The following is a 17,776-nucleotide window of genomic DNA, read 5'->3' as shown; positions in this document are numbered from 1 at the left end:
TGTGCGTAATGATGTCACATGTATATGTAATGACATGCGCACCGGGTGACACCTGGCCTGGCGATGCTGCTGCAGTTAATGACATTTTAATGATGTTTCAGCTCAAGTTGTGGTGACTGGGCTGTTTTTTTTAACTTATATTTCGATATCTAATTTATTAAGATCAGTAATTAAAGTCCATGGCCAATTTTTATCCACTATTTATTGTATTTATTTACTGTATGTTTTTATATTTGCTGCCATGCTGTCTGCGATTTCATGCAATCAAAAACCAATCCCACTGCATCTGGTGTGAATGGGTCCTACAGCAACAACCAGCACAAGACCAGTAGCAAAGGGCCAGTCACACATGTGAGAGGAGCCAGCTCAGCGCAGACTACACTTCCTAGGATACAACGTGGGCCGGCGTCGCATGCGCAGTGTATCTCGCCACATGCATAAGCGTGGCGGCTCGGCAGTGCGCATGCTCAGTCACACGTGTTTCCCTGCTACTGATTAAAGCGGTGCTGCTGGAGGCCCGGGTCTTAGGTGCTGTGCGAGTCGTAGGACATGTTCTCTTTCTCTCTCCGGCGCCTGGCTCAGGTGAGTCGTGTCTGGCAGGTCGCAGCAGTGTGAGTGATGCTGGTCGAGGCAGGCTTCTGGCTTGGTCGATCATTAACTAATTGCTGGGACATCCGAGCAGCCCAGCTGTCAGGGGAAGCCTGTCACCTCGGGACAGGACAGTGCTCCTCTAGACATGGCGGATGGAAATTGTTATCAATGGGTGCAGGCGGCTGCATTGTATCTCTGCCCCCTCATCCCGGACTGGCTGATATAAGTGTTATTAGGATTATGCACGGTGTGATCAGAGTCTCGTGCTGTGCATTGACTGTAATCCGAGTCCTGTGATGTGCATTGACTGATGCATTGCTATGAAGTTTGCTGTGCTGATGAGAGTTTGCACATGTATGTTGATCATGGCCCTCCAGTATTATCTGCGAGTCTGCAGGAATTGTTGGAATCTTATCATGTCTCTTCCATGCAGCCCTCATTAAAGTGTACCTGTCTGTCTGATCACACATGCCTAACGGCTAACCTACACATAAGAGAATGCTTAAAGTTATAATGTTACCAATGTCTACACCTCATCATTTCCCTTTTATACTAAACAAACGTACATGGGTATGGGATCTGTTTTCTAGCCAAACTAGCAAAGGTACGCTTGTGTTTTTTTTCTTTACAGCATGAATACTGAATTTTCTTAATAATTTGGTGTGAATGTTTAAAGATAACCATATTTGTTTAAATAACAAACACACCTTTTTAGAAATGTTTAATGACAATCTACAAACGCACACTTCTAGATAATTGCCGGCTTTGTATTCTTTGCATAACTTATTTCTTTTTTCTTTCCCAGTCTTCTCCCAGTGGCCAAGTTTACTAAGGGCAAATTAATAGCTCTCCCTTTATTGCCTGGATAGGACAGTGATAGCGAATGTTTTTGAGCCCCGTGCCCAAACTGCAACGTAAAATGTATTTATCTCAAAGTGCCCGCACTGAAAATAAGTTTGATATTGTGTTAGTTTGGGCGCTGGGGTTTAAAAAAATGTTCAGCATCACTGACTTAGGCAGGATAGTGAAACGCACAAAATCAAAAATGTATACACTCAATAAAACACACGCATAACGAAACGCACACATCAAAAAAAACACACATCACACACTTAACTTAAAACATATCATGCATGCATTAAATCACACACAACACCTCTATTTCATATAGATCACACACATAGGGTCTTGGCATTCAGAAAATATATAATGTTGGGGGGTTTTACGTCATTTTCAGGCCTAAAATGTGGAATATAACATGGGTGCAAAAAATGAAAAAAGGGCCTCAGTCATGAAGGGGTTAAACACCCACATCGCATTAAAACACACATCAAAACACACCCACATTAAAACGCGCGCACACACACACCTTTATTAAAAACACACACTCGTTAAGCAGCGGCACCACGAGAGCAATCTGTATGGTCTGCATCAGAAACAGATTCAGATCACACTGATCCTCCACTGGACCACCATGAGATGGTTTTAATATATTAAATAGGCTCTGGGCACCTGCCAGGTTTATGCACTTGCGGTCTGCCCGTTTAAAAAAATAAACGGACGGCACTGCAGCATTGGTGGGTTGCCGTCTCCAGACTACATTTTTTTTTCTGCTCGCGCGCGCCCGGGCAGAGAAGACCCGACCAATGCAAACACCCGTTTTAGTAAAAGCTTTTAAAGCGTCGCCTATGGCCAATTTTGGGTGTTATCGTTTTTGAGGTTTCGTGCGCGCACGCAGTTTTAAGGCTTGACATGTTTGGTGTCTTTTTACCCGACGTGACCCCGTCTTTTATATTTTACCAAAAAATTGGGTAATAATGAATGTTTTATCATTTAATATAGGGGAAACTTTTTTTTTAATTTCGGTACTTTTTCCTTTACTATAGTAAAAAATAAAACCCCCAGTGGTGATTAAATACCACCAAAAGAAAGCTCTATCTGTCCCTAAAAAATGGTATAAAATGAATTTCAGTACAGCGCTGCATGATGGAATAAATGTCAGTCAAAGTACCGCAACGCTGAATTCTGAAAAATGGCCTGGATGGGAAGGGGGTTTAACACAGCGGATGTCAACTGGTTAAAGATGGCCATCGCTATTTGTGGTAGCCATCTTTAAAAACTTAATGTGACTTGGAGACCTGTGGAGCACCCCAGGTGAGAACCTGGAGTGTGTAGGAACCATAGGGGCTTCTGCATGCCCTCTATGACACGTGTGCCATAGGTTCGCCATCACTGGACTAGGACATGTGGCTATGCACATCATCTTGTGAGGAAAATGCCTTTCGCTGAGATCTCGTGAGATTAGAGATGAGATTTCCCAGCAATGCTCTGCTGATGACAAGGAAATCCCAGTGTGCATTACTTTGGCAATCAAGTCTTTTTGCCCTTGCACTTGCAGAGCATTCACTTCCTGCTTTGAAAGTATTTCACAACCGCAGCATTTTACACCTGACGTGTCTGTTCTTAATCATCATACATAAAAGGATGTATTGGAAGAATATAATTTTTGAGCGTAAAGGTCCTCTTTTTTTAATATAGTGTATAGAGTTCAGCAAGGAACAGTGGCAGGCCATGGGGGATAGTGCAGGCTCAGTAGCGGCATAGGGAAGGGGGTGCAAGCACAGAGAAGGGCAGTGGGAGCCTGCGGAGAAGGCCAGTGACCCATGGTGCTGTGGCAGCCTATGGTATAGATCGGTGGTGGCCCGTGGGCAAGGGCAGTGGTGGTCCGTAGTGTAAGGCACTGGTAGCCTGTGCAGAACGCTTGTATGTAAACAGCCATCGCTGGCTGTTTTACACCCACCCACTGCCTGCTGTCAATCAGCAGAGGAGGAACCTGAAGGAGAAAGTTCGCCTTCAGGTCCTCAGGCAGTGGGTGTGTGCAATAGCCAGCCTCCTGTTGGCTACTGCAATTTAAAAGAGCCAATAGCAGGCTGGCTATTGCTGCTGGATTGGAGACCGATCACAGCCGACAGCAGGAGCGCAGCATGGGGGGAGTAGGTGGGGTGAAGTAAACTCTGACTGTCAGCGGCTTCTCCTTACAGGCTGTAATTAGCTATCTGCCCCCTCTGACAAAGATCGCGGCAGCTGATTACAGCCTGTAAGGAGAAACCACTGACGGTCTGCAGCAGGAGCACGGGCACAGTATTGCAGCAGCTGAAATAGATGTACGGTGAATGGGCTGACAAATGCCCAGGTGCCAGGACACACAATTCCTGGCCACATTGTGATTATGTCATGCCCTGTCCTAGAGAGGGCTGCATGCTTGGGAATCCCTACCTCTCTAGACTGATATCCACCCATCAAGGCATTTTGATATTAATTCTATAACTCCCCTTAAGAGAGGCATTTCATAGGAGAGCAGAGAGACCCAGTGATTACATCACTGAATCTAAAATAAGCCATTAAATGAAAACTGGTTTTATTAAACAATTTTCCATAGGATGTGTTCAGACCAGCCCTGTTGGACTCTGTTGGGCAGCATTGTCTAGTGAGGTCCCATCACAAAGACGAGGCAAGAAGTTCCTCTTCTCTCCAGCATGCAAATCCCATGTTCATTAAGTGTGGTGTGGGAGAGGGGGGGGAACCAGGAAGGTCAAAATATACAAATAGAAGCAGACTAAACCTCAGCTTTAAATCTTTTGGTTCTACTTCAGCGCAGTGTGGCCCTATAAACGTGCTGGCAGTCCACTTGTGTTTATTTAGCGGACTGTCCACTTTGTACTGGAAATAACTACAGCCACCGTCTCGCATGCCACTACATTCACTGATCTCTCCTCTGCGGAAACAACCGAGAAGTGATGAGAATTTCATCACTTCTGGTTTCAGTGCTGTCATTCCCTCAGCCGTTAGGGCTGGGGATGAAGCTAATCCAATAGGATCTGTTTCATTTGGAAAGCAAAGATGAAAGTAGGGGTCTAATAGACTCCTGATGTCTCCTTAAACACAACCTGTCACCTCCAATATGCTATCACATGGGAGGACTTAACATTACAAAATTAATCAATATTTAAAAAAAAAACCCAAAACATTTTTGAAAGCCTCCCCACCCCCATGTACACGCACATACTAAGGGCTCATTCACACTGGAATCGGCCGGCACTTACAGCACCATGCTGCGTGCTGGACCGTATCTGGCAGCTCCCGGGAAGGACAGGTGATTTAGTACACAGCCCACGTCCTTCTCTATGGGACTACGTGCCCATACGCACCCCCTACGCTTGCTTCTAGTGCAGGTCCGAACGGGCGTGTGTTTCCTGGCTCGGGCACAGACGGGATCTGTCCTGTCAGCGTACGAGTCTGGACACCCGCAAGGATGTGCAAGGCGTGTGAACGTAGGGGGGGGGGAGTACGGCCGCGTACTACCATAGAGAAGGATGGGGGCTGCGTACTAATCGCACGCAGCATCTGTCCTTCCCAGGAGCTGCCCCGATACGGCCCTGCACGGAGCTGTACGTGCTTGCCGATTCCAATGTGAATGAGCCTTGACATAAAACCTGTGAGTTGAGTACTCAAATAGGTATCGCCGCACACACTTGAGTGACCGCAATAATTCTTGGGCCATTATTCACGGTTACTCTAAACTGATGACCAGTAAAGGCTTTTAAAGCGTCACCTATGGATCATTTTGGGCTACTAAAGCTTTTCATGGATGCACGCAACTTTGAGGCTTGACATGTTTGGTATCTATTTACTTGGCACAGCCTCATCTTTTATATTTGATTGTATATTATCTTGTGTTTAGGTGGACTGACATTTTAACCCCATCGTGACTGACGACGTACAGTGTACGTCGCCAGCATCGGGGCTGTTTAAACAGACTCCCGGCGACTTTTGCCGCCGGGAGTCTGTTTAAACTTGTAGAGCCGACTGTCGGCTTTACAACAGAAGCGATCCTGGCGCCTTACCTGTCGCCAGATCGCTTCTGCGTCCCGAAGAAGGGGCCGCCCCCCCCGCCGGACACCCCCGCCGTGCTTCCCGGGCTCCGTTGCCCCTCCTACGGGCCCGGGACCGGCGATCTTTGTGTCCGCGGGGAGCTGGGGAGGAGGTCGACGAACTTCCGTTCATCGATCCCCTCCCCGTTCTATGGGACCGGGAGCGATGCAGATTGCATCACTTCCGGTCCCTGGGCTGTCAGTTCTGGGCTCCTGCAGCCCAGCTATAAGCTATTGAAGTGCGATCTGCACTTCAATAGCTTATTTCCAGTGTAAAGGTGACACTGAGGGTCTTTTGGACCCCCAGCATCACCTTAAAGAGGACCTGTCACCACCATCTGCTATTACATGGGGGGGCTTGCAAGCCCCCCCATGTGATAGCAGTCAAAGTAAAGTAAAAAAAAAAAAAAAAACTGTTTTTAAAATTAAAATGAAATAAAATAAATCTAATAATAATAAAAAAAAATTTTTAAAAGTACCCCGCCCCCGCGAGCACGCGCGTCGCCACGTAAACACGCGTCGGGTGCGCCTACGCATGAAAACGACGAACGCGCTACACATGTTGGGTATCGCCGCGCACGCCGGAGTGAGAGCAATAATTCTAGGGCCAGTATTTTGGGGTATCTCTAAATTGATGACCTGTGGGGGCTTTAAAAGCGTCTTTTATTGACTTTTTGGGGTACTGCAGTTTTTTGCCATTTCACGGTCGCACGCAATCTGTAAACTGGGCATGTTGGGTATCGTTTTACTCGTTGTAACTTCATCTTTTATATTTCATTAAAAAAATGGGTAATTTGTTGTGTTTTGGGGCATTTAATTAAATTTGTCACTAAATTTTGGGGTTTAATAAGGAGTTGCGCTAATATTGCGCAACATAAAAATTTTCAACTACCACCATTTTATTCTATAGGGTCTTGGCATTCAGAAAATATATAATGTTGGGGGGTTTTACGTCATTTTCAGGCCTAAAATGTGGAATATAAGATGGGTGCAAAAATTGAAAAAAGGGCCTCAGTCATGAAGGGGTTAATTTGAATGCATTTTTTACTGAAAGATTGGGTTTGTTAAACTGCTGTGCTAATATCGTGTGGCATAAAAAAATTATATATATATTTTTTTTCTTTTTTCATTATCCTGAGCACAGGGGTTAATAATAATCACAATATGTGAATGGTAGGAAGAGCAGAATTGGTATAATATTATGTGCTGGAGTAAGTGGCTGGAAATAGGTTTATTATGGTATTTTCAGAGACATGCCACGCTCGGCTGACTTTATAGCCCAGTTTTGTTGGCTTTCTCCCTTGCAGCTGTGTACGTGTGTCTGCACATCTATTGCATAAAAGTCATTCTATAGCAGCCACAGCTGGCTAGCCCCAGTGTAACTGGATTGAGTGTGGTGTTTTTTTTTGTTTTTTTTTTTCCTATTATCTTGAAGCGTTGGACCTTGATTGTAACCACACTGTCTTTGTTTGCGAGGGAGGAATAGCAAAAGAGATGTTGCACCAAGTCATTGAGCTGAAGAAGTAAACACAGAACTTGCTATTATTCTTTGGACTTGAACTCTGTTACGGATCAGGTGGAGAGATTTGCTGATTGTGAACGTGCCCTGTTTACTGAGCCATTCTGTCAATAAATGGCTATCAGCGAGTCTTTGCTGAGTGGAACATAAGGAGAGCATGTGACTGGATGGCACACATTAGGTTTTTTGGAAATGCGTGTTTCGCATGGAGACTTTTGTTAGTGTAGACAAAACCTGGAGGTCTGGGTGATCAGGCTGACTCCAGTATTGGGAAGACACCAGTGGGTTGAATCTTCACTTGCCTTTTTATGTCTCTTAGAATCTCCAGTGCCAATGTTTTTCCTTTGTAGTTTCTTTCTATTTCCCTTAACACAGGGCTATATTAAAGGTTTCCCTCTTTCACAGCTGGATTCCCCACTCACTATACTTGTAGATATTTTTTTGGAGGAGCTTAAAGGGTTATTAAACCCTTGCGTGTTTTTGCATATATCTACTGCTAGAAAGCAGTAGATATATGCAAAAACATTAAAAAAAAACCAAAACCTCCTAGAAAGGGTTTAAACATACCTTGTCTTTGCCGCGCGCTCCCGTCCGAACATCTGAAGAGTCTTGGGGCGGGCGCATGCACACGTCGGATGTTCGGCCGGGAGACGAGAGACACAAGCTAAGTCTGTGGAGCAGCGTGCACCCGCACAGACACTGTGGGACATCAGAGAAGAGGAGGACAGAAGAGTCGGCGCTGGAGGGACAGCTGAAAAGGACAGTAAAGAAGATGATTTTAAATTATGAGACCTAATTTAAGGTAGGTCCCTACAGCAGAATTGGGAAAGAGTGAAAAAAACTGACTATTAAAGGAGAACTATGAGGTGAGTGAAAATCACTCAGCCTCATAGTTCGAGCCGACGTGTGACAATGAGACTGTCGCACGTCGGCTCAATAGATTGGGAAGTGAGCGAACACATAGTCGGTCGCTCACTTCTCCATCCAGTCCCTGCAGAGAGCCATGTCACTCACGGCTCCCTCCAGGGATTCTCCCCGCTCCTATCCTCCAGCGCTGACTGGCGGAACGGGAGGGGGTGGGTACGGCTGGCTCTGCCTCTAGATAGGGAGAGCCAGCTGTCAATCGCGCAGCTGGGTGGATCTCGACAGCATGTCTGGATCCGTCCCGCCCTTGGCGGTCTCGGTATAAAGCAAGCTACTGCTCGCAGTAAACTGAGCTTTGGGTCACGGGAGGATGCTAGTTTGTGTCCTCCCGTGACCCTTAGGAGAACTATGCTGAAAAACACTTACCCCATAGTTCTCCTTTTAATTCACTTTTTAAAGCAGGGCTGGACAAATGCCAGAAGCCAGGTAGCCACAGTTCCTTAAAAATGGCAGCTGGTGCCTAACCTTTTGAGGTTTTTCTCCAGTTGTCGACGGTAGCTGGCTCCTGGATTGGGTAGATTGTCTCCTGAATTCCAAATTAATTTGAAGTGATTGATAGGTTGAGCTATATGAACAATTTTTTGTAGCGTAATCCTGCTAACATCTGTAACGTTTAATGGCCAAGAGTAGCGATCAATTACTACACAGATGGGAGAGGTGCAACCTGACAGGTTATTGTGAGGTGGGTTAAAAGGGACCAAAAGCCCCCCACCTTCTGTGAGGCACAGTAGAACCTTAGAACAGAAAATCTGCTTGTTTACCTTGCATCACCGATCCCAAAAAAATAAGATGCTTTATTCCTTATTTTAGTAAAGAGGGCAGAGCTTACAAATGGTCCTTACCGCAGGGCCAAATGTTTACATTTTTGCAGCGTGATTCTTCCACGGCTGTAATATACTTTTTTACTAAATGTACTCAGACGATCAGAAGTGATACATTTCAGGCATAGAGATACAGTGTAACACTTTGCCTGAAATGTATCATAAACATAGGGCCAGTCTATGGAGCTGTCAAAAGAATAGTAGAGAGGTGACTCACTCTGCTACCTCTCTATCTTTAGCTGTCAAATACCAGACCGCTATTTAGCGATCCCGTATTTGTATGTAACTGCTTCATTCTTTCATTAACCACTTCCGGGCCGGCCGTAGTAAAAAAACGGCCGGCCCGGAGCTCTCTAGATCTGAGCGGGTGTCTTTAGACGTCCGCTCAGACACGCCCCCTCGCTGGGCGCACGCGAGCGGGAAACGGCCGAAATTTAAAAACAAGCAGCGGTGCCTGTTACCATACAAGCGATCCGGCGGCTGTAGAGCCGGCGGATCGCGTGTATGGGGTGCCGATCGGTTCCCTCCCCCCCGCCATCGTCGCGCTGATCCCGGGCTCTGCTGTGCCCAGTGCGAGCCCAGGATCAGCAGGTCGCCTGTGTCACGGGTTCAGAGAGAGCTCGGTACACGAGCTCCCTCCAGTCCCCTCTCCTCTGCAAGAATGCGGAAGTGTTGTATAATACATCACTTCCGCATTCTTGTGTCACTCTCCAGCTTCAGAAGCTGCAAAGAAGCTGATGGAGCAGATCTGTGCTTCATCAGCTTCTTTTGGGGGGTCCTAGGTGACATTAGGGGTCTTGGAGACCCCTGATGTCTCCATAAAGAGGACCTGTCACATATTTTGCTATCACATAGGGGGTTTTTATTAGCCTCGTATGTGATAGCAATAAAGTTTAGTAAAAAAAAAAGGAAAAAATTTAAGCCCCCCCCAAAATGTAAAGTAACACATAAAAAAGAACAAAAAAAATTTGTGCGCAATTTTAAAGGTTGACCTGTTTGGTGTCTATTTATCCGACGTGACCCTGACTTTTATATTTTACCAAAAAACTGGGTAATAATAAATTTTTTCCTAACATAATGTAAAAACTTTTTTTTTTCCAAGATTTTCTTAAATTTTTCCTAATTATAGTAAAAAATAAAACCCCCAGTGGTGATTAAATACCACCAAAATAAAGCTCTATCTGTCCCCAAAAAATGGTATAAAATTCATTTCAGTACAGCGTTGCATGACGGAATAAATGTCAGTCAAAGTACTGCAGCGCTGAACACTGAAAAATGGCCTGGCCAGGAAGGGGGTCTAAACACCTGGTCTTGAAGTGGTTAATAAAACAAAGAAGCTTTTACAAAAGCTTAACTATTTCATTAATGAATGCCTCAATAATGAGGCATTTGTTAATGAATGGTAACCGCTGAGAATCGGCGGTTACCGGCATTACAGAGCCTTAAATAACTAGTCACGTACAGTGTACGTGGCCAGTCATATAGGCATTTCACGGCGGAACGTACAGTGTACGTCTCCCATCACGAAGGGGTTAAAGAAGGTATTTGTCTCACTTCCATCACAAATACAAAAGGTTTTTTCTTCATTTTAGGATATTGGTGAAAGAGTTGCATTGCTTTACCTACCATTCTAAAATGAAGAATAATTGAAATTAAGATTTTAGAATCTGTGAAAAAATGAGACCTTCATCTACCTTCTGTTTTTAAAGAGGAACTTTACCCATATCTTTGAAATTGCAAAGAAACCTTTAGAAGTGTTTAGTAATGGCAATCAACAAACAGATTCTTATAATTGCTGGCTTTTTATTCTTTGCACACCTTATTTTTTCCTCCCCATTCTTTACACAGTGGCCATTTTTACAAAGGGCAGATTCATATATCTCCTTTTACTTCCTGGACGTCTGGCACATGTGATCATGCTCATCTCAGGGGAAGAAAATACCTTTCCCTGAGATCTCATAAGATTTCAGATGAGATTTCCCAGCAATGCTCTGCTGATGTAACCTTCCCAGGATGCAACGCTTGGGCATATTACATCACTAATGCCCAAGAGGTCCAGGAAGTGGAAAAACAATAATTGTTAGTAAAATAAAAATAACAGTTATTTAACTAATGTAAGATGATTTTATCAGCATGCAGAGCTGAGGTGTTTTTTTGTGATGGGGGGGGTGCAGGGGGGTTAAGGCCCCATTCCCACTAAGCGACATACCCTTTGGAGCGGATCCATGCGGCCGGGATAGCACGACTTTTGGGGTGACGTTCCAGCGACGGTAGCGCGACCTTCACCGTCGGGCTGCATTGAAAAATCACGCAAAATCCGCCGAAAAAAGGGTCCTGTAGAAGCGACCGCGACGGGCGACATGGAGCTGTACATGAAGACAGCTATATTGAAAATAATTGGCCGGCGACTTCTCACGATATCGCGTGGCAAAATGTGAATGGGGCCTTAAGAAGGCTCTTCTGTGTTTTACACAGATGGGACTAATCTCTTTCTGTGCCACTCATTTCTACTTGTGTAGCTCACCCCATTGGAGCTGTTTGTGCAATCTGTGTAGCAGTTAATTGCTGGCTAGTGTTTTTTTTTTTTTTTTCAGTTTAGCTACTAAATAGCTGTCCCATTTATGTCTTCTTGGGGTTTGGATGTTTTTGGACAAAACATACGATCCTTGTAGCGAGATCTTCCTAGTGCAATCCATTTGATATGCATGAAGCCACCATCTATACTTAAATAAAATGTCACATTAAAGGGAGATTACACCTAATACCATATTCTTGTCAAACAGTATAGTGTTAGAATGAAAAATGTTTCTGCACAAAACCAGGAGTTTCCTATGCACATTTTCAGGGTGGTCAGGTATTAACAGTTTGCAAGAGAAAAGCACTCGGCCCCAATCACAGAACAAACTCCACTCTGCAGTTATCCATTAATTGGAGCAAATGACTGCCAGCTTACATAATACATTGGAATTGCTCTTTTTAAAATATGTGAGATTTGGGACACTTTGTTTGAGCCCTGCTGTTCATATATATCAATGACAAATAGTTATGGGATAACACTGAGCGCATTGCACCTTCAACCGAAGATGCACAATAGATGGAGGAGACGGGAAGATTGATTTTGTAATTGTCTGGTTGGGGCTAGGAGGGGCAGGATTTCTTTCATTTGTTTGTTCTTTTTTTTTGCTGCACTGCTGTGTGGACAGTGGAATTTTGCAAAAGCCATTAATCATCTTTGAAAAATTGCTAAAATAAAGCAGACCTTGTATAATGCAAGGTCCACATATGTTGTCATGGCCCCCCTCTTCCTGTATAAATTGTCTGCTGATAGGTCCAAAATTTACCTGTAAAGAAAGTAATGAGATTTTATTCCTAACTTACCCCCGTCTTCTGTATCACAGGGTGTGACGTCGCCATCCTCACGGAGATATTCCTGGGGAAAGAAGAGCAGGCAAAATGTTGTGAGAAAACGCTCAAGTCCATTGCAAGACTTTCTATGCATTGGACTGCTCTGTATTCCCCGGGATCTCACCCGAAAGAGTTCAATTGCCTAGGTGCTGCATGCAGAAGACTGGGCGGTGATGGGAAGTATACATTTCACAGCTAGCCTTTGGACCACTATTAGGAGTCACTTTGTACAGGGGAAGGGGGCCTGGTTATTATATCCAGACCTTTCATTGCACTTTGTTTCGGCCTATTCTCATAGGGCCCAAACAGCAGTGAGTGAATAGCCGAATGCCGGAGAGCGCCCTTCGGCTCAGCTATTCTATTCTGCTCGGTACCTCTGTGGTACCGAGCAGAATAGAAAAAGTAGAGAAAAAGGAGAAAATGATTGGGCGGAGCTAGCAGTGACAGCTAGCTCGGCCAAACTTTTTCTATTGCACGGGACACACTCAGGAATACAGCGTTGGTCTTACCTTGTCCGCGATCCCCTCTGTGTCCTCCAGCCGCTTCCGGGTTCCGTCCCTTGCGAGCGTCTGCGTCGCAGGGGGGCGTAACCGGCGGGAAGTTTGAAAGTAAAAAAAAAATCATACTGCCGGGGAGGTATAAAAACGAGTGTCGAACGCACGTTTCACGGAACTATAAAACGCGCCTATAGGAACACCCAGGTGTGAACCCAGCCTTAGTGGTTAAGACAAAAGCCTGATCGCAACTTCTGCAAGTAGTTTATCATTGCATTTTACACTTGTGTCATGTGTTCCCCTGTACCTGGAAGTACCTGCATTTTACAAGCTGGTGATACCTGCCTTTTAGGCCTACCTTTTAGGCCTACCTTTTAGGCCTACCTATAATTTTGCCTAGTGTAAGGGGCAGCACTTGCCTGCAGCTTCTACAGTCCTATTGTAATGTACAGTATATGTGAGACTCTCTAATACGTTGGAGGGCAACTTCACTTTTAGGTGCCTGGGCAATTTTTCTGCTGAACAAAAAACAAATTGGAAAAATGCATAAAGGGGTCATAGTTACATTATGTGATACTAATAGGAAAGGTCGTATTCTACAAGGTGTGGAACTTGTGTATTCGTTTTTAAAGCGCTTGCAGTGTGGGTTAAGGTCTCGTTCACACCTAGGCGTATTGCATATGCGCGTCTGTCGCGCGTTTTTTTACCGCAGTTCGCGGTAAAAAGAGCGTTTCCGAAGGCTACTTGGGCGGTTCCCAATGGAAACGCGCAACAAAACGGCCCAAAGTAGTACCTGTACCTTTTCAGGCGTGGGCCGTTTTGTAGCACGTTAGGGACGGGCGGAAATACGCCAAGGTTGGAACGAGACCATTGAATACAATGGGATTTATATTTTTGAGCGTTTTGTAGAGCGTTCGTCGGGCGTAGAACGCGCTACAAAACATTCAGGTGTGAACGAGGGCTAAATGACCAGGTAGAGCAAAAATCTCCTTGGTCTTATCAGTTAGAATATGGAGCTGGTTGTGGAAACACAGAAGTTACCAGAAGTTAGATCTTGCATTTACTTTAGTGAAGAACTCGGAGAATTAAAAAAAAAAAACGTACTCTACCTCTGCACTGCAAGGGTTAAGTTCTTGTTTTGACTAGGGGACTCAAAGCAGATTTACTAACCTGACCCTCAGTCCTACTGGCTCCCTTTGGGCTGCTAGATCCACAGCTTCTTCTCCCCTGAGCTCTGATAGTTTTAAGGACCGCTGACATCATGTCTTATGCAGGTCCCTTGACTTGCATTAGGCATGAGGACTCCGAGGGACGTTCCAGAGCAGAGGGGGGGGGGGAGAAAGGTTAGCACTGACTGCTGTGGAACTACTAAACTACTTTATTTGAGCCCTGTAGACAAAACTAGAGATGTCCCGATACCACTTTTTTTAAGAGCAAGTAAGAGTACCGATACTTTTTCTTAAAGGGACATGTGACATTTTTTCTAAAGCAATACAGACTAATGATTTTAGGGCAGTTTCTCACCAGGCTTCTTCCTGATCTCACCAGAGCTAAATACAGGTTCAGAATCTGGACGCAGCCTGGTGACATGTGTATTGCTTCTATCCAGTGCCGCATACAGATGTCAGCAGGGCTGCGTATTGCGTCTCCCCAGTGCCGCATACAGATGTCAGCAGGGCTGCGTATTGCGTCTCCCCAGTGCCGCATACAGATGTCAGCCGGGCTGCATATTGCGTCTCCCCAGTGCTGAACGGAAAAACGTGCTAAAAAAAGGGCAGAAAAAATACACCCAGGTGTGAACCCAGCCTAAATTGAACCCCCTCAAGCCCTCCAACTAAAGCTTAACACTCCGCACCACCAACTTCACCACCTACATGCTTGCCTACTTCCTAGGATAGTGACTTCCTCCCACATTGTTTACATTCTAGCTGGCAAAATCTGCTGTAGGCTCACCAGCCATTGTGCAGGTCTGCTCTATACAAACCTATTGGGCACTGTCCTTTTATCAAAATGACATCTGCCTTGAAAATCTGCTTCCATTCGACTGTTCCCTGAGGGCAAATGGCCAATGGTATCTGCTCTGATTTAAAGTAGTAAAGGCTGTTTTTTTTTTAAATTTTTATAACCGTAATGCATTCTGTGCATTACCATAAAAATGACCAGTACCTTTTTGTACTCTCCGTCCCCCCAAACTTACCTGTCACCGTTGCCATTTCCGTGAAGCGATTCTCTGTTCCTTGAACTTGGATACTGAGGGCAGAGGAGCCATAGACTCCTTCTGCCGTCAATCACCCTTTAGGGAGGAGGGGGGCGTGGCCTGCCGAAGGGATGTGTGTCCATGAACGCTTAGCTGATGGCAGCACCCGTGCAGAGGGCGGGGGGATGAGCGCTGCGGGAACCTACTAGAAAACAAGGAAAATGTTTTAAAGAAAAAGAACAGAAGGTGGGCCTCCTAGATGTAAAAAGAAAAAAGCTTGATCACTTTAATGGAACCCATAGATAGACATAACTATTGTATAGTTTTGTAATTGTATCTGTATTTAATTGTTATATATATTTAATAGGCTAATTTTAATGATTCCATTGCCTATGTATGATGAATAATTGGGAATTTGCTTATGAGAGACGGGTGGCATTTTTGAAGACTCCGTAGTTGACCTTAAGAGCTGCAGTCATGAACTCTACCTAGGTGAGGATCATTTTGTACAAATGACTGGATTAATAATCGTATAAAAAAGTTTCTCCTCTCTTGAAGCTGAGAAATGTCATGTACCGTTTTTTGCCCTTTAAGATTTACTGATACACGTATTTTCTAAAAGCCACTTCTGTACTCCCACTCGCAAATACAATAGCAGCAATTAATTTCATTTTACATGTCTTCTAAGGCTCAGGCAGAATTTAAAGACCAAAAAAGAAAAGTGAAGAATAGTAGACACAGAAGTGTCTGTTTTTTGAAATCCGGTCTCTAAATGTATTTTCCCCAGTCATCGTCCAGGGCAGCCTCTGAGAGATGGGATCCTCCCACCTGAAACAGGAAACACATCATCCACAATTAGAATAAAAAGGGCGGTCCCTCCTAACCACCTCCAGTATTTTGTGTTTGCTCCATTTATTCCTAATTTATCCTCTCAGAGGCTGCCCTGGACGATGACTGGGGAAAACCTAAGTTAGGTACCTGGTAACTTATTTTCCAGGAATCGTCCAGGGCAGCATGGATTCCCGCCCTGTTTATTGAGTGGTGTGTTTTCAACATGAGTTTCATTGTTACTGCCTGGTGGTCCTTTCCGGCCTTAGGTTCTATGATAATACTGAGGTGGTTAGGAGGGACCGCCCTTTTTATTCTAATTGTGGATGATGTGTTTCCTGTTTCAGGTGGGAGGATCCCATCTCTCAGAGGCTGCCCTGGACGATTCCTGGAAAATAAGTTACCAGGTACCTAACTTAGGTTTTTGGAATGGGCTTGGGAGTCCTAACAGGTTAAAACTTGTGCAGCCAAAACTCTTAGTTTAGGATGGAGCGGGAAAGGATTTTTCCTACTATCTGTGGCTCCATAAAGTGAGAAAAATCTCCAAACCACAACAGGAATAAATCATATTTTATTCTAGCATTGTATTAGAAGGCTTTTCATTGCTTTCTGTGACCCTGCTACTGATTTTTCAGTTACTTTTCTGGTTATCGGGACTGTAAGTGAAAGGGAACCTCTGTATTGGTGCTCCAGATAGCAGTAAAAACCCAAGACTGGTTCTAATCCTTTTCCTACCTGGAAGGCCGGGAAATGAATCACATGATCCACTATAACTAGGTGTTTTTTTTTTTTCTTCACTCCCATAGATAATATAGGAGGGGTGGCCAAGCATTAAAGCGAACCTGTAGCGGAAAGCACCGCTTGACTTTGTACACATTTTCTTTATATGAACACATTTCCTGTGTAAGTGACAGGTTGTTTGTTTTTTTTCAGCGCCCAATGAAATTTATATATTACAATCGCATGGCTGAAATATGATTTAGGTTTTTTGTAAAGCTTTGAAAATTAAGCTTTTTATATTGTTTACTTAAAGGACAACCATACCTAGTACAGTTGTACTCTAATACTGCCCTGTAGCCTATCTGGTAAAATACTTGGGCTTTCTTCTCATTCCTGTGCTATTCAACTGTGCGGATCATACAGCCTTCGTCCTCACCATGTCTACTTCTATTTGCGCACTGGCCCCGATTATTCCTGTAGATGGACTGTACTAGTTGCTGCCTGCAGCCATCCGGCAGAGTATGGCACATCCATAACCATGAATGGGGTCATAGTGCACATGCACAGCATTAGGACCCGGTGCACATAGTGGAAGCTCTGGAGTTGTTCTTTGAGTTAAATGATTACTAAAGGTTGGGCATTTTTTACCTCTGTATTAAGGTTAAAAAATGCCCAGTACCGTTTTGAGACCACCCCACCCCACTTACCTGTCCGCATTGCTTGTCTCCGCTAACCGGTTCCTGATGCGATCCTCCGTCCAAACTTCCTCGTTGCAGGGGAGGAGATTTGAGGGCAGAGGAGCCATAGGCTCCTTCCGCTGTCAAACTGTTGGGCGGTGAGGAGGGGTGTGGCTATGTGCGTCTGGATGCACACAGCCACTTGCGGGCACGACCGGGAATGAGCACACACGGGTGCTCATTAGCTGATAGAGGCACCCGTGCAGGGGGGAAGAGCTGTGCGGGGAGCCACTAGGAAACAAGCAATTAAACCATTTTAATAAAAAAGAGCAGAGAATTTCTTGTGTGGGCATCCTATTTATAAAAAATTAAACGCACAAAACTTTAATATCACTTTAACTACTTGCTGACCACCCCCTTCCTGTCCAGGCCATTTTTCAGTATTCAGGGCTGCGGTGCATTGACTGAGATTTATTGCATGTGTATGTGGGATGGGGGACTTTAACATTTTTTTAATGGTTTTTATATGTGACTTTTATGTTAATGTTTTTAAAAAAATGTTCACTTAACTTTTATTGCTATCCTATCACATAGGGGGCTAACAAGCCCCCTACATGATAGCCACTTTACTGTGACAGGTCTTCTTTATGAAGACATCAGAGAAGCTGA

At 44.6% G+C, this 17,776-nt stretch overlaps 1 protein-coding gene across 1 annotated transcript in view; it reads left to right on the top strand.

The window, feature by feature from the left end:
* Window positions 1-430: 430 nt before the first annotated feature.
* Window positions 431-17,776, top strand: part of SHMT2 (serine hydroxymethyltransferase 2) — an 81,142-nt gene continuing 63,796 nt past the window's right edge. The window contains exon 1 of the mRNA XM_018569437.1: window positions 431-582. Within this exon, the coding sequence (XP_018424939.1) occupies window positions 550-582 (33 nt within the window). The 5' untranslated portion in view covers window positions 431-549. The remainder of the gene's footprint in view (window positions 583-17,776) is intronic.

The sequence above is a fragment of the Nanorana parkeri genome, unplaced genomic scaffold, assembly GCF_000935625.1.
Source record: "Nanorana parkeri isolate BGI_ZX_2015 unplaced genomic scaffold, ASM93562v1 scaffold35, whole genome shotgun sequence".
Classification (NCBI taxonomy): Eukaryota; Metazoa; Chordata; class Amphibia; order Anura; family Dicroglossidae; genus Nanorana; species Nanorana parkeri.
The sequence above is the reverse complement of the archived record's forward strand: the minus strand, read 5'-3'. Positions and strand labels throughout refer to the sequence as shown.